This window comes from Tachypleus tridentatus, chromosome 13 (assembly GCF_004210375.1).
Source record: "Tachypleus tridentatus isolate NWPU-2018 chromosome 13, ASM421037v1, whole genome shotgun sequence".
Classification (NCBI taxonomy): Eukaryota; Metazoa; Arthropoda; class Merostomata; order Xiphosura; family Limulidae; genus Tachypleus; species Tachypleus tridentatus.
The window spans coordinates 180,476,901-180,495,066 of record NC_134837.1 but is presented as its reverse complement, the minus strand read 5'-3'; the positions used below and the strand labels follow the sequence as shown (position 1 = coordinate 180,495,066).

Here is an 18,166-nt window from a genome sequence, read left to right as displayed (position 1 = left end):
CCTTTCTTGTTAGAACAGCTGTCTGTTGCAGGATGTTTCTTCGTTAGGCTATTCAGTTTTGCTAATCAATTCCTTGTAAACAATATATATATATATATATACACTTGAAAGTAAGTTTTGAAATTACACGTTATCCGAAAGTGAGATGTCTCTCCACACTTCGTCGATCGTTTGGGCCCGTAATCTGAGGTTTGCGGATTCATATCTCTGCCACACCAAACATGCTCGCCCTTTCAACCGTGGGGGCGTTATAATGTGACGGTCAATCCCGTTATTCGTTGGTAAAAGAGTAGCCCAAGAGTTGGCGGTGGGTGGTGATGACTAGCTTTCTTCCCTCTAGTTTTACACTGCAAAATTAGGGACGGCTAGCGCAGATAGCCCTCGAGTAGTTTTGCGCGAAATTAAAAAAACAACAACAATCGATCGTTTGAAATATCGCTACTTGAAGTACTATTGAATTGTAGAAACGTTTTATAACAATACACTTAAAAATGGTGTTAAGGTGATTTAATAACAAGCATTACTGCCAGTTTAAATAGTAAAGGATAACCTGAGGTGAAACTTTCACCTCGTCACGTTTGTAGCAGTGCTGTATGAAGATGGAGTTTGTATGGAGATTAATCTTTTCACAAGTCATCTGTGGTGGGTGTGGATGGAACCCTCTCGAGTTAAATACTGCTCAGGAGCATTTTATTCGGAACCTACAGACTCACGCGATACAAATCGAACTTGTGGTGCAGATATACTAGCGTTGTTTAGCTTTTGTTGTACTATTGTGTTATACACGTCACACGGTCATATTTGACCGATTGCGCAGTCCTGAAAAATCCTTGATGTGGTTTCTGTTTTCTAGGCGGCTAGCTTCTAACTTTAACTTTCCAAATTGCTTTTCGAAGAGTGGATCGCATCTTTTCTGTTTGTGTGACTGTAAGCATTGTTCGCATTTTTTACTTGGAAAAGTTAATGGATTTGAGAGTAGGTTTATAGAAAAATGCTGTTCCACCCTTCCCGTCTCTGGAATGAGCGAAGGGTATAAAAGTTACACATCGTGTAGGATATGGGAAGTCGTTAAACAAACGCCGATGACCAGAAGAGGTTGTGTGTTGTGACAGAGCTCGTGTGTGTATGACAATAAAGCACACACGCTTTGTTACGCAAGTGATTTTTCAAAACAACTGATTAATGATTGGTCGAACTAAGTAACGCAGGGGAGGGATGACAGAAAGTAACAACCATATTGTTTAGGCTTAACTGACGTAAAATTTACCTCACATGTGTTGCTTATTGGGTGAGATTTTAATAACGAACATGTTTTAAATATAACAGGTGTTTGTGTATATTTCGACAGTTAAAGATCATTTATTTAATTTCTGTAGTTCATATTGATGTATAGAAGACATTAATAATAGAAATAAACAATCTTGTAACACTGTAGGGTCGTTTATTTCTTGTACTAATCGTTGATTATTAATGGTTTGCGACTTCTGTGTGTTGAGGACAATCATTTGTTTAAGCCATGTTACAACAAGTCTTATGGTGTGAACGCCTTTCCTAAGTTGCGGAAATACGAGTATCAGTAACTATACTTGTTATAACACATTAGCATTACGCCTAATATATGGTTTAACACCGCATTCTCTATCTAGTCCCTTAGAGGAATGTGTTTTCTTATACAAAAGCCATATTGGGCTATCTACTGTGTTATCACGGGGAATGAAACCCCTGATTTTAGCATTATAAATCCGAAAACTTAGGAATTTTCAAGAATTAGGAGTTTATATAATAGTAGTTTTTAATTATCAATTTTGAATAACCTTTCACTGAATGTTGTTGAAATCTAGTTGTGAAGTGTTACTCACCTGTCGGCACTTTATTTTTTAACCTTTTGTTTTTTATGTTTTTGGACGTTTCCTGACATGACTTGGTGGTTAAGGCACGTGACTAGCAATATATGTGTCACGGGATTAAAACCCTTCCCTCAACACACTCGCCCTCTCAGACTTGGAATCGTTATGATGTAACAGTCAATCTCACTGTTGGTAAACAAAAAAAGACAGACCAAGAGCTGCTGGTGAATGATATTAGCTAGCTTCCCTCCCTCTAGAACAGTGGTTCCCAACCAGTGGTGCGAGATAACATTTCAGTTTGTTGTTTTTTTTTTAAGGGTACTTTCCTATATATTCAAAAATTGTGCCACACTTTGAAAAACTCATAAGAAATAAACAAGAACAAAAGAATCATTAAATTTAAATTGTCTTATGAACATTTGAACATTTCAAGTTCAAAGAAATTTCATTTTATGCATGGATGAAAATTTATTTTTTTGAAGGCCATGTAAGGTTTATGAAACTTTTAGTCTGTTGTAATATTTTTTCTTTTCCAACTCTTTCGTTTTTGTTTATATATCATTAAAAAATAATTATAAAAATTTGTTTTGGCCACCTTCACCTTTATTCTTAAATAAATAATTACTGTGAGGGATGCGAGAACATACTAAATTTTTTTAGGGATGCGGGGCATAAAAAAGGTTGGGAACCACCGGTCTAGAAGATCACTTCAAAATTAGGGACAGGCTTAAGCATGTAGCCTACGGGTAGCTTTGTGCGAAATTCAAGAAGCACAGTATTTTTCGACATATTGTTTCAGTTATGTTTAAACGGGTAGTATTATTGCTTAATACTTCTCACAAAACAATAGACCATAGAGACGTTTCCACAGCAACCCAGTTGGAAGAAAGTAATGTGTTGTCAGAGGGAAAATGTTTATTGCATTTAAGAGGAATAGGGTCGAATCTCTGTAGCGCCCTCATTAGGCGGATACACTTATTTCAGGAGTAGAAAATATAGATACCCAAACACAGGTAGTCCGATGCATAACAAAGACAAACAAAGATAGCCCATTGTACAACTATATAACCAATTGCTTATTTAGTTACATATTTCGTTTGTTAATTATGTGTAAATACGTTGCTGTACGTAAACATTATTTTCGCCTGACCACAAGTCCCCGCTGGAACAGCGGTAAGTCTACGTATTTACAACACTAAAATCAGGAGTTCAATTCCCCTCGGTGGACTCAGCAAATAGCCCGATGTGGCTTTCCTATAAGAAACACACACCTAACCACCAAAGGCCCGACATAGTCAAGTGGTTAAGGCACTCGACTCGCAGGTTCGGATCTCTATCACAACAAACATGCTCGCCCTTTCAGCCGTGGAGACATTATAAGAAACGGTCAATCCCACTATTCGTTGGTTAAAGAGTAGCCAAAGAGTTTGGCGGTAGGTGGTGATGACTAGCTGCCTTCCCTCTAGTCTTACACTACTAAATTAGGGACGGTTAGCCCCTCCTTCTGCGTTGCTTAGTTCGGCCAATCATTAATCAGTTGTTTTGAAAAATCACTCGCGTAACAAAATGTGTGTGCTTTATTGTCATACACACACGAGCTCTGTCACAACACACAACTTCTTCTAGTCATCGGCGTTTGTTTAAATAAAGACTTCCCATATCCTACACAATGTGTAACTTTTGTACTCTACAAAAGTACTGCGGTTTTATTCCCTAATCTGTTTTGATTACAAGTATTAATTTTTATTGCTACTTAAAATAAGATTTTTGGTTGCATTGCACCACTACACTAGCAGAGTTGGCCTGTTTTGAATTTCACGTAAAGCTACACGAGGACTGTATGCGCCAACCATCCCTTTCTAGTGAAAGAGCAGAAAGAAAGCAGCTTGTCATTATCACGACCCGCCGCCAACTCTTGGGCTACGGACTACTCTTTTTACCAACGAATAGTGGGATTGACCGTTACATTATAAAGTCCGAACAGATGAAAGGGCGAGCATGTTTGGTGAGATGGGGATTCAAACGCGCAACCCTCACATACACTTGCAGGTGTTAGCAGTTGTACTATTACTGTAATTACTGCCTTTAACTCATGACTTAATTGATTTCACAACTGCTCTTAAAGAGGGCGCTATTTTTCATATACCTTCTGGTGAGAAATTGTCGTTTTGAATTACAGTACAATTTATATATTATAAATAGTTAGCGAATTTTCCAGTGTCAAAGCGGTATATTTGAGGACATATAACGCTAGAAACTTGGTTTAACTATTAATGGTGGGCATTGCACAGATAGCCCATTCTGCAGGTTTGTACTTAACTACAAAGAAACAAGTAGTTTACGCCTTTAGAGTTTATGTACTTTTCTTTTTGTATAGGCAGATTCATGTCAAGTCGTTGACTTTCATTGTACTTGGAAAAGACCAAAATATGTGAAAGATATTGTTTCTGTGGGATTTTCTGTAAAGTAAGAATGTGAATGACTGTTCTTACGTCACAGTGTGAACTATAAAAGTGGATATTATTGAATACAGGCAAACGTACCCGTCCCGGGAATCTTTAAATTCTATAATTTTAATTATTTCATAGACTTTAAGACTGTTAGTGTGTTGCACTTTTGGTTTCACTGAGAACCAAAGTTCTGAACTACTCAAAATGTCCACAGTAATAAGTAATTGTTGAGTATTTCATTCATGCTAAGAGTCACTCAACAATAACATACGGTACATGTACAGTTTTATTGTTTAAGTTACATAACATTTTGAAATATGAATGACAGTGTGATAATTCTTAACAGTTTGGTATAGAATGTCTTGTTTGTTAAATAACATTAAACATCATTATTATTTATGTCTGTTTGACCGTCATTTTAAAAGTGAATGTTGAGCTTTGTCGACGTGCACAGCTTTTTTAAACAAGTGTAAGTGTAAGTACTTTGTTAAGAATTACCTTTTCACTGCACGAAAATAGAAAAATATGGGTAGTATTATCGGAACACGACAAAGGTCCACTGTACATATTAATGTTGTACTTAATCACAATCACAGAAATATTTAACGATATGTCTGCGTTGGTAGACGCAGTTTTAAACAGTGGCCATTGGTTTAAAAGTGCAGTGGCGTTTCGTGTGATTGATTTTCAGCAATTTGTAATCAGGAAAAAAAAAAGAAGAAATATTTATCATGAAGAGCTTTAGACATCCGATGGATCACGGGTGAGTTTACAGAGTTGAAAGGCTATAATATTTCTCGCAGTGTACACAGAAGATAGCCCATGTGGCTTTGCTCAAACCAGATAAATAAACAAACAAGAGTTTGAGTTACTTCAAGCTTACGTGCGTAACCTGTCCCCCCAATGGGACAGCGGTAAACGTTCGGATTTACAAAGCTAAAATCAGGGGTTCGATTCCTCTCGGTGAACACAGCAGATAGCCCAATGTGGATTTGCTATAAGAAACATATACACAGAACACATGTGCATAATCTAAGAAAGGGCCAAACAAATTAAAATATATTTAATAGAAGTACGTGCATCATACATTAACATTCTCAAGATACTTGTGTTGTGATTGGTGGTAATAATGAAAGGAAAACCAATAAATTCATTCTTTTTATATTTGATGTTAATAATATAGGTATTTGATAATTTAATAAATAGAAAAAAGGGAAAAACAACAACAACAAGTTAGTATTTTGTGAAATTAATATCTCTTTCTTTCAGTACTGTGGATCAGAAACTTTTCGATACAACCCCACACGAACCGGGTCCTCCACTGAAACAACTGAGATCATATTCTGTTGATGTTAACAACAGCTCCCATACCACACGGAACTCACGACAGAGGGCGAGCAGTGGTAATGTGGGGTTGAAGAAAACACCTGTTAGACGAATTGATGACGAAGCTCTTAAGAGAAGTCGTTCCCATAGTAACCAGTGAGTTTATGTTACCCTTTTATATCTACTGTTTAACTTCCAACCACATAGCACAGTGTAAATAATCATACGCTATGAATGTTTGGTTTCAAAGTTGTCATTTGATTTGCAGAATATTTAATGATTTTTAGTGGTGGAGAATGTAGCATCATGGCTGAAAAAAAATTTTTCAAGGCATTCAACATGTACACTTTTAAGTTCACCTTTTGTATTTAGTTGTTTTTAAATGGTTTCCCAACTATCATCCTGGAAGTTTGGGGACAACAGCATTTTCATATTTGACCTTTACAACATACGGAACATACATATAGTATAACTCATCACCAAGTGATTTTACATAGTTTGTGTGAAAATACTGAATTAAAATAAAAAAAGAAACTAGTTAGGTATCTATAATGAGTTAAACAAGCACAATATGCTGCAAAGAACGGTACTGTATCCTCTCATTTGTGATATATTAATATTTCAACTTGTGTCATATTTTAAAATATTTTTGTTACCATTAGGTGAGTTGAATACTTTATATTTTTGTCTTTTAGCCTCAATTCTCATTGGTTCTTTGAATGAGAGTAACTTTAAAATAAAAAAAAAAACTATACCAAACCAGATGTGGCCTAAGAATTAGCATAATTGGATTATAAATCTGAGATTTCATGAATTGTAACCTGTTTGTGCACAATCAAACTCCACACATTGAGAATATGGTGTGTTATAAGAATGACAGTCAAACCTCACTATTTTGTTAGACAAAGTAGCCTAAAAGGTGGTGGTTAGTGCAGTTAACTAGCAGTTTTCCTTCTAGTCTATCAGCTGAAAATTATGGACAGCTATGTTTGATTTTGCACTAAGAAAATAGCAGTGCTAATTTGTAGCCAGTTCAGGTACTTGTGAGCCATTATCACTTTGTCATCAGATGCAGAGTAAATGTTTGATTAGTGCAGTTAACTAGCAGTTTTCCTTCTAGTCTATCAGCTGAAAATTTTGGACAGCTATGTTTGATTTTGCACTAAGAAAATAGCAGTGCTAATTTGTAACCAGTTCAGGTACTTGTGAGCCATTGTCACTTTGCCATCAGATGCAGAGTAAATGTTTTATTTTAATTTTCCTATCAGAATAAGGAATTAGCACGTATCACTTTTACTAGTATATTCATGTTATTCTATTATTTTACTAGTTAAAAAAAAATATTCAGCTTTCATCCTGTTGGCCAAGTGAACTGATACGTATTTTACCTAATTTAAGCTATATTTTCATTTACACTTGTTTTATTGGTGGTGTATAAGGTAAGTAACCTTGGCTTTCTTCTGGTGTAGGTATGAGCTGTCCCAAGATCTATTGGACAAGCAGGTGGAGATGCTAGAGAGAAAGTATGGTGGAGTCTGTGCTCGTCATGCAGCTTTGACCATCCAAAGAGCATTCCGAAAATACTGCATGGTGAAGAGATTTCAAGAACTGGCCCACCCTAAGAGTGAGAAGCGTTTATCACGAAGGCTCCCCACGTTCGACTTAGAAGGAAAGGACTGGATGGTGTATGCTGGGTCATTAAAATCCAGTGGTCATAGGCAGTACACCACTGGAATTTATAATCCAGGCCAGGAAATGCTGAAAGAAGGCTTCCAAGGCATTAGTTCCACACCACAAAGTGTGGATGCAGCAGTCAAATCAAATTTTGCAGCACTGTACCGTGAACTAAGTGAAACCTTAGAAACTGAAAATGGAAGACCACTGAGACCAACTAGATCATTTAGCATGAGAGAGAAAAAGACATTATACCTGACAGATTCAGACAACTCTATAAGATCATCAGCCAACTGTGTGTACACTAAAGAATCCACTTCTCATCCAAGTGCTCAGGTAATGACTGCTCATAAAAATATAGATATGCAAGTAATGTCCTCTGGTGAGACATTAGATTCTCAAAACTCTCTACAGTCTGGTCTTCCTGAAGGATCCAGTGCTTTAAATGACAGTGTACGCCACATGCCTTCATCTGGGAGTGTTAGATCACCTTCTTCTATTCCTAAACATTCAGTACAGACTCTAATGTCCTCCACTACTGATGTGAAACATATCCATTCCTCCCATGGTGCTCATCATGGACCCATGACGTGTTTGGTCCCTAGTCAGATACCATCACCAGGTACAGAACATTATCATATACCAAGAGAACCACTTCCTTCAGAAGATAGTACCATTAACTTTGTAAGTTGTTTATGTTTGTCTCTGTTAAATTTTATGTAAACATATAATAATGTTTATTTAAAATTGAGAAATTAACAATTGGGTCTTTTATAAATTAGTGAATAAAAACTTGTTGAATAAAATAAATTCTATAATTGTGATCTAACTCATACTTTCAGAAAGATTTTAAGAAAAACATTTCAAACATTTGTATGTTTAAAATTACAATAGTTACAATCATTGTGGCTTTAGTCCAACATATTTATATTGGCATTATCTTCCTTCCCTTGTCTGTATCAGTGATTATGATCTATATGTGAAATTGATATGTCATATTTTTACCAAAGGTCCTTATCATTAGAAAGTCAAGTTATATGAAAGACTATAAAACAGAAACTTTTTGAAGCCTATTTTTCATCTATATCATAACCATGAGAGAGAAATATTTAGTGATAAAGTTATTTTTCATTTAGAAAAATGATTTTGTCTTGGAGTTATAGTCCTGTATTTGGAACTTGTCATTTCTGTAAATATTCAACAAATGGGTAATAGAAAATTCCCAAAACATTTTTATTAATAATGAGGTTTGTTATGTTATCATATCCTTCTTGTCTGAGGCACAGTAAATCTGCCTGATTCCATATGCATTTTATATCTGTAACAAGTTGTAAATACAAGTTTCAACACATAAATTTTCAATATGAAGGTGAACTTTGTTCATATTTTAAGTACAACACACATGTTAAATGTACTTTAGTTTATCTTTTTTTCACATAAAAGTTTGCTGATCTTTTTTGTTTTCACTTTTTTTTTTCTGTTGAACAGTTTGGCTTGACATAAGACATAATGATCAGGGAGGGATTACTATGAGTCCAAAAATTTATCCCTAAAGAATATATTTTTTTTCCTTTTATTTCTAAATATATTACTGTTTAGTGCAAACTATTTTTTTTTGTCTGTGTGTGTATGTGATTTAGAGTGGAATGGGTGAAGGATTAGTTCGAGATTCTGCTGGAAGACGGTCAGTAAATAACCCATTAGGGATGACCAAACAACCTCAAGAAGGGTTGCTTCAGAGGACTTCCGTAAGGTCAAGTGATGCAGCCCTTGGAAGAAAATACAATAAAAAACAGAAAAAGATTCCTCCTCAGGTACCCAAACGAACTTCTTCCATTTTAAACCAAGAATATAAAAGCACATCTGATGGAGTTAATTCCCCCACCTATTCAGTTGAGTCTTTAACCTCAAGCTCCGGAGCCAGCGAAGGCAGCATGGGATATGAAATAACTCAGCAATACAGTGCACAAGTTGATAACAGTGAAATGGGTAAAGTTCAGAGCAAGAAATGCAATGTTGATGCTTCTCCCATCTGGAAGAGAAAGTCTCTAATCATGGCTGATCATGTACCAGCTGGTACTCAATTAGAAGACAAACGACTAAGCAACATATCAGAAAATAGTGAAGATAGCTTAGAAAGTACAGGCTACTCCACATCACCTCCAATATCAGTGTCAGATATGCCCTCCTTTGCAGGAATTACTTACTCTGACTCTGGTACCAGGACACTGCATGGCATTCCTTCAAGTCCTCTTCCATACAAAGTAGGCTAATGTTGTTGCTTTTTTCCTAATAGTGATTTTGGAAATGTATTCTAAAATTTGCAAAAGATTTGTAAACGTTGTTATATTATAGATCTGTTTATGTTTTATTATAATTTTTTATAAGAATTAAAATAAGACTTACTATTTTTTATTTATTTATGCAGATTTGGATTTGGTTCTTTGGGAATAAACATGAAAAATTAAGTTTTGGTAGAGTTGAAGAAAATGTCAGTATTTGAACTATTTCATCACTGTTTTTATTTCAAAAAGAAACCTATGTTTCTGACAAAAATGTTGGTAATGGTAACACATTTTAAAGTGATTACAAGAGATTTGAACCTTTATATTAAAAATAAGTTAATTAAGTTTATTGTTTCAGAGTATAGATGGTTGTTGTTGTGTTGAAAGATTTTGTTACTTATTATAAAAAATTCATAGTTCCAACAATTGCTTTTGATTAAAATTAATAATCACGTAATGCACATAACTTATCATAACATGAGTTATAACTATAATTTTGATGGGAATAGTCTTAGTAGTGTTATAGAAGAAAATAACATTTGTATTCTGTTTGATCGGTCTTTTAAGCTATCCAAGCAGTGTGCTGTTGCTAGTTCTAGGGTAAATAGGAGTTTAGGTTTTATCTACATAAATTTTGAATACAAAATTTTGTAGATCACTGGTTGGGCCACATTTAGAGTACTGTGTTTAGGCTTTGGGTCCTTACCTTAGGAAGGGTGTTTAACTGTTCAAAAGAGTTCAAAGGCATACTATTAGGATAATATTGAGATGAAAAGGTTGTTATATGAGGACAGGTTAAAAATTCTAAAATTGTTTCCTAATGAAAATAAAGAGTTATAAAGGATATGACTGAGGTATTTAAGATCGTTAAGATATCAGTAAATCATAATTTTAGTACTTGCTGTTGAGGGTGGTGGGACTATGGGACAAAGATATAAATTTCTAGTGTGATAAGTGTTGTCATCAGCTAAGACAGGTTTATTTTTCCAACAGGGTCATTGGCCTTTGGAATGGATTCCCTTCAAATGTTATGGATGAAAAAATTTAAGATTGTTTAAGAAAAGGTTTGACAAATACTTGAGTGATAAGGGCTAGTTTTGAGTTGTTGGCTTTTTTAAGTTTAGTGAAACAAGTGGCTTAGGTGGGTCAAAAGGCCCTTCACTATCTTTAAGTTTTATATTCTATTTTTTATTTAGAAACAAAAGTGTTCATTTTTTGCCTTATTTTATTAATGTGTTTTGCTTACTTTAAAAGTCACAGATTTCTGAGATCCAAAAGAAAAGGCAGTACAGGATTGGTTTGAACCTGTTTAACAAGAAGCCTGAAAGAGGAATTCGCTATCTTATTCAACGCAATTTTTTGGAGGGAAGCCCTAAAGCTGTAGCTCGATTTCTAATTTCTCGTAAAGGTCTCAGTAAACAAAATATTGGAGAATACCTTGGAAATATACAGTCTCCATTCAACATGGCTGTTTTAGGGTAATGTGCAACTTAGCTAATTACCATAATAAAAAATATGTAAATGTTTATCCACTAAATTGAATTTTTTGTTAATTTTTTTCTTTTGGGAGGGGTGTTTTTATTGTTTAAAAATTGCTTTGATTTGCATTCTAAACAAGTATGTATTTTAAACTAAATTGGTTATTAAATGTATATGCTTTCTAATGAAGTTTTTGAAATGAGAATTATTGTTTAATTATGTATATTTGTGGACACTGAGTGCCATACATTTCCATTAATTTATATATAAAGCTAACTCTATTAGCATTGTACAATAGACATACAAACTTCTGAAAAGCTCAGTTATTGTTGTTCTTTTATTCAGATGTTTTGTTGAGGAGATTGATTTTGCTGGGATGCAAGTTGATGTTGCCTTGCGAAAGTTTCAGACATTTTTTCGTATGCCTGTAAGTCAACATTTTGAAAAATATTTCATTAGCTTGTATGAGAAATATTTACTGATGTTTCTATATGGTATTAAGATGCTTTTATTAATCACTTAAATTTGTATGGTAAAATAAATGTGAAACATAAAGAAGATAACTATTTCCATGGGCTAGGCACCCAGAATTTTGCAGAACCTGATTTTTCCAGTCATTCCAAATCATTTGTCTATTGGCTAATGCTTTTTTCAACATTTGATTTGGTAAAAAAGCAGGCAAATGCTGTACCCTTTGTGAAACCCAAATCAACAGTTGGTCACAAATTAAATATTGACAAAGTATTGACATTCAGTGAGTAAGTGTACTGATCTTTTAGTGATAAAGCAATGTTAATAAAGGAAAAGTAGAAAATGTCTTGTAAGTTCAAAATGTATATGGTGTGGTACTTGTGGAAAATGCCCTCAATGTCAATGTAGCTACAACTGTTTAGACTCAGAGGTCAAAATGGTAGAAAATCAGGTGGGAAACAGCCACAGAGCAAATTAAAGGCAAGAAGAAAGATAAAAGGAAGGATTGATTATGCTATTCTATTGGGGAGTTACAAAAATGAAATGTCTAGTGATAATTCTGAAGATCCCTTGAATTTCATGATCGAAGAAATGACTCGGATCAACTAAGAACTCTAGTGTGAAAGCAAGGTGATCAAGGCAATATTGTAGTACTCCAGTAGGGTACAAGAATAATATCTATTAAAGTTGGCAGTTTTTGGTACCGAATCCACATTAACATGAAACTTTCTGAATGAGGAAGCATGATGGAAGGCATCAAGTGTAAGTACTCTTGACAGGAATGATTGATTGCTTGCATTTTGCATAACTGTATTGAAGATTTTTATGCACCAAGCTACTCCCAGGAGATCCAGATGGTCTTGTGAACATGATTGCAAATGACATTTGTAAGAAATATGATACAAACTATTCTTATCTGTCAATGATGTGCAACAAGCTTTGTCAGAGAAAAGTTATACTTGCAATGCCATATTAGTCGATGACATTCAAAGAAGTGAAAGACAGATTTAAGATTGGATAACAAGTTTTTGAAACAGTGAAATGGCATTTTCATTGACTGAAGCTTGAGTATCATCTAGAACCTACAGTAGGATCTGTCCAGCATTACTCTATGCAAACTACACTGCAAGCAGTACAAGTACCATTGTTAAAGGTGATGAGAAGTGTCTTACTGATGCCAAGGCCTTCATATCTGGTCTCTAAACAAAAAAAGAAGAATGGGAACAAATAGCCAAGAACACAATAAACTATGCTTGATCTTGGCAAAGAAGATAAGTCAACAACACAACACAGTGCATACATCTGCTGAGATGGACGTCCACCAAAACAAAGACTAAGTTTACTGTATTATATACTATGGGAGCAAAAATTTGCTATAGCATCACTAAATCTGTGAATTTTTTTGTAAAACTTTGTGTGGAGTTTTATTTCATCCTGAAAGCACTAAAAGTAAGGTTTCAGCTCATTCCATAAAGATGATGTGTATTAAGATATGCCATACAGCCCAAATCCTGAGTACTTGGCTCATGGAAACACTGTTAAAATGTAGCTTACATTTCTGTGTAATGTTATTTAATTTGATATATAATTTTTCTACAAAGGGAGAAGCACAGAAAATTGAGAGACTTGTAGAAGTATTCAGCCATCGGTTCATCGAATGCAACTCTGACATTGTTTCAAAGCTTCAAAACCCTGATACTATTTTTGTTCTTGCTTTTGCCATCATTATGCTAAACACGGACTTGCACACTCCTAACATGAAAGCAGAGAAAAGGATGAAACTAGATGACTTTATAAAAAATTTACGAGGTAAAAGAAGTTTTAAGAAGATTACATGTTAAAATTTATGACTTATTACAATACATTGTGCATTAATAAGCACAGTTTAATGCGTGAGGCAATAAAAGTTACAAAATGTTGTTAAATGTTAGAAAAATTTCTAGGTTTTAAGCAACAATATGACAACAAAAAACATATTTTCTTTATCCTTCAACTTGAAGAAGGTATAGCTGCTTTGTTTAATGTTTCAGATGTTATTGTTTTCTTTTCTTATGTTCAGGATTATCAAAATAATATGAAAAAGATTAGTGCCTATATCCTGCTTGATCACATGGAAAGAAACAGTCATACTTATAAATTAATATCAAAGACTGTGGTGTATAGATACGATATAAGACAATTTATTTTCATAAATTTTCTTTTTATCACTTAACCATAGACAGATACGTATGTATACACAATGTTTAAATAAATTAATATTTATTGTCAGTGTTCAATCATAAACCTTTAACTAAAGGTACCTAACACCTGAAATATAAACATCTAATACAATTATTTGAGGGATCTTCAATTTTATAAGAAGAATCACAAACTTTCAGTTTTACTAGAAATTAGTGTATTTTATTAATTTTATTCACAATAAAATGTGTAACATAACAACGATCTTTCTACATAAAAAAAATTTAAGGATGATTTGTACCTCACTTATACATACATAGGAGGAGTTAGATGATTTTACAACTCTGTTTATGTTGCGTTTACAAATTTATATGTTATAACAGAGTTTCCCAAAGTGTAGGTCACAAAAAATAGCTGGGAATAAAGGGGCTAAACTTTTAACCTCTGAATCTGTCTAGAAATAACTGAGAAAAATACTTATCACATAGTTCTGTAGTTGTGTTTACAAGCGAGTCCAGTTATGGTGATGTTAAACTATTTGAAGTTAATCTGAAGTTGTAAGAACTTAGCTTTATCAAGATTGAAACCCATTATTCTACATCCCAAGCAGCAGCTTCTGACGTAACCAGCTGATCTAACACATCTTGCATGCCACATGTCTTTGTCTCTATTTGTCAAAAGTTTGCAGGACTTTCTACTTATGTTTTGATTCCTTTATGGCCATACAAACAATGAAATAAGAACCAACTTAGGTTCATGGCATTCAAGACATATTAGATTAGGTTAGTTAAGGCTACATTTGTGTGATAAGATGAGAGATGATTTTGACTTCTGCCTCTTAGTTTTAACTTCATATTAACTTCTAACACAGGATGGTGAGCTACTTGTATCACTTATAATTGTTGAAGTTAAAGAGTTGTGTCTGTAACAGATAAAATAATTGGCTTTAAAACAAATGAACCATGGGCTGTATGTGGATATTACTAAATTATTTTGAATTTTCTCAGGAGTTGATGATGGAAATGACCTTGATCGACACATGCTAACAGGAATCTATGAAAGAATCAAGGCAAGTGAGTTTAAACCAGGATCTGACCATGTGACACAAGTGATGAAGGTCCAACAGACTATAGTGGGCAAAAAACCAGTATGTTAATTCAATCTTCTCTTTTAACTGTAATAATAAAAAGATAAGTGAATTCTGTTCTGGTTATTAGTACACTGAACATCTGTGTTTACAAAAAACTATGTTGCACTTGTATGAAATAAAAATTTTATGATTTTCTACAGTCAATATTAGTTAAAATCAAATATGAATTATATTTATACACTCAGTAGTCAATTGGAAGGTTTATAACACTGAAAAAATAGGTTTCAATACCTATGGTGGGTACAGCACCAATAGCCTATTGTGTACCTTTGCACTTGGTATCAAACAAACAAATACATTTATACTAACAGTTTAAGGTGGAACACCAAGACAGTATACAGCAATCCAAGCTATTATTGTGATGGTTATTAGCAGTACACTCGTCTAAGTACATGTTAGACATGACAATAAAATGAAGATGAGGAGAATTTTTGAGGATATTCCAAATATCCTCTGAAGAAGACAGTGTGTATTTTTAAATAGACTGTGGTTTCTTGAAATCATTCCTCTAACTTTGCACTCTTAACTTCTATGATCTTTTAATGACCAGTTCATACTGAGTAGAGCATTAGAATTACTTGATAGTTCTTTAATTTTCATGAATAATTAATCTATGTTCTATATAGTTTGTACAACCTGCTAACTGTGACAATGATTGACATATTACCATTGTAAACTTTACCAATATATATATATATAATATATATAAGTAACAGGTAATCTTTGTTGTCCATGGGCAACTTTATAGCTCAGCATTTTTACAACTGAGTATGAAATATATTAGGATAATGATAGACTGTATTGCTACTCTGCAATGTTTTTGAGTGACTTTGTTAGCAACAAAAGTTTAAAAAAAATTCTATCCACAACAATGGTTTACTTTCAAAACTTGCTAGCCTAGCATGGCCCAATGGTTTGGGTGCTTAACTAGTGTGAGGGTGGCAACTTCAAATCCCAGTATTGAACATGCATGCTTGTCCTTTCAGCCTCGGAAGCACTGTAATGTGACAGTCAATTCCACTTTTATTGGTAAAAAAATTAGCTCCAAAATTAATTATGTTGACTAGCTGCCTGTCTTCCTTCCAGTCTATTACTTTCAAACTAGGAATGGCTGAAACAGCTGTCCTTCTAGTAGCTTTCCACAAAATTTGGTAAACAAAGCTAACTCAAGTCTAACAACTAATTTTCGTCCTTAGTATAAGTAATATTGGACTGGTTTCTAATTTTCATTTTTGATAAAAGTGATATTGGACTGCTGGATGCTAATCTCCATCTTTGGTACAGGTAATATTGGGCTGGTTTTTAATTTTCATCATTGTTGTAAGTAATACTGAAATGGATGTTAATTTTTATCATTGGTATATAAGTAATACTGGACTGGATGCTAATCTTCATATTTCGTATTTATAGAATCTTGCACTTCCTCACAGACGTCTCGTGTGTTATTGTCGACTGTATGAAATATACGATATCAATAAGAAGGAGCGACCAGGAGTTCATCAGCGAGAAATCTTTCTTTTTAATGACATGATTATGGTAAGTGAGCCCAATGTGATGAAACATGCTGGTTGATCTAAAAAAAAAATGTTTTTATTGTGCAATAAGTATTAAATGTGATATTGGAAGATCTGTGAAAAGGCCGTGTTTCATACAGACATACATACTTTTTTTAACCATTCCTCTAACTTTACACTTTTAATTTTCATAATTTTTAAAACCATATTCTTCTTAAGTGTGAAGCATCATTGGTTTGGTCAGTTATGAATTTTCATAAAGATTTAACTCACAGGTGTAGATTTAATTTGTACTCTGTATATTCTAGAATTAACTCATGTATGTATAATTAACTGACCTCAGTTATAATGTGGACTATATAAATACCATAGTGAATGTCAGGTAATTAAAGTAAAATGGAAACTTTCAGTCTTTATCAGAGAAGACCAATTTATTTTTTTTCTTTTATTTTACTGACGGTAATAAATACCTTTAGAATTAAAAAATTGGAACATTTAACTAAAGTCAAGTGTTTTTTGATTTATAATGTCGTGTAATTATTAAGTTTTATATTGAACTTTATGGATTCCTTATACTACAATTTTTGTAAAGGCTCGCTCAAAAAGTCCAACTAAGTTAATAATATAAGAAAAACATGACATTTAAATTACAGATAAAGCATTGTAAAGGAACTAAGTGCACTTGTTTTTTGCTTTAGGTCACCAAGATATTCAACAAGAAAAAAAATAGTGTTACTTACACTTTTCGCCAGTCTTTTCCTCTTTGTGGCATGAATGTTACCCTTTTCGAAGCCCCTTGTAAGTTCTTTGGGAAACATTTATTTTGTTAAACATGAAAACTCACAGCAGAAAATTTATTTCCTTTGTAAGTGAAGGGTGTAGACTTCTGTATTCTACTTCTAAATAGAACTGTTTTCTGTAAATAAATGTTGCATTTGTTCTCAGTAAATTAAAAATTTCTTCAATTCATATTTTTAATATCTAGACAGACATGTCTAGATGTGATCCATTAATTATAACATACACAGAACTTGGTAAGTACAAATACAGACACATTCTGAGAAAGTAAGTCAGTTGTTTGTGATGTGTGAAAAATGAAAAAGACATTGTAAACTGATTGAATTTAAGAAACAGAGAAGTTATAGGCTGTTGGAAGTACTGGAATACTGGTGAAAAACTTGCAGTGACTGGTCACACACTATTGGATTTTACTGATTACATGATTGTACAAAAACAAAGATACTTTTGGGTCACCAAAAAATACTATTTGAAAGTGTAACTATTCATTTGTTAGGATTGTGAAAATTGTTGAAAATCATCTTTCAAATGCATTTATTCTATTCAGTATAACTAATGCGAAGGATTACTATTTTGGAGTATTCTGGAAGGATTAGGTAACCAAAACCATGCATCACCACAAAGCATGTAAAGCACCATTTTATTTGTTATAAAGCCTTTCAACACTCAAATCTTGACCCCTACATTTGAAAGCTATTTCCTCCAGTTTTAAAATAATGGTGTAATATGAGTCTGAGGTTAGGAAATGAACAGTTTTGTGTTTATTTAGTTGAATCAACTATAAAGGATGATTATGGGAGGACTTGTGAAATAGGCAACATTCTGCACTTGGGATATGGTACCTGTCTGTAAAATATATGCATTTATAAGTATTAACACATATCAAAATATCTTAAATGAACACAACAAGTCAATGTGTTGTTCTACCCGGATAATGCTCCCTCTCCTAAAGGCTGTACATTGTAGGCTTGACTTCATTGTAATGACTGCAAAT

At 33.7% G+C, this 18,166-nt stretch overlaps 1 protein-coding gene across 7 annotated transcripts in view; it reads left to right on the top strand.

Moving 5' to 3' along the window:
* The window catches only part of LOC143235991 (IQ motif and SEC7 domain-containing protein 1-like), a 189,335-nt gene that overhangs the window by 165,041 nt on the left and 6,128 nt on the right, over window positions 1–18,166 (top strand). For all 7 annotated transcript variants that reach the window (XM_076474144.1, XM_076474143.1, XM_076474142.1 and 4 more), the window contains 9 exons: window positions 5,567–5,779; window positions 7,093–7,981; window positions 8,938–9,561; window positions 10,837–11,060; window positions 11,407–11,488; window positions 13,134–13,341; window positions 14,718–14,857; window positions 16,271–16,396; window positions 17,073–17,172. In XM_076474144.1, coding sequence (XP_076330259.1) covers window positions 5,567–5,779; window positions 7,093–7,981; window positions 8,938–9,561; window positions 10,837–11,060; window positions 11,407–11,488; window positions 13,134–13,341; window positions 14,718–14,857; window positions 16,271–16,396; window positions 17,073–17,172 — 2,606 coding nt within the window. The remainder of the gene's footprint in view (window positions 1–5,566; window positions 5,780–7,092; window positions 7,982–8,937; window positions 9,562–10,836; window positions 11,061–11,406; window positions 11,489–13,133; window positions 13,342–14,717; window positions 14,858–16,270; window positions 16,397–17,072; window positions 17,173–18,166) is intronic.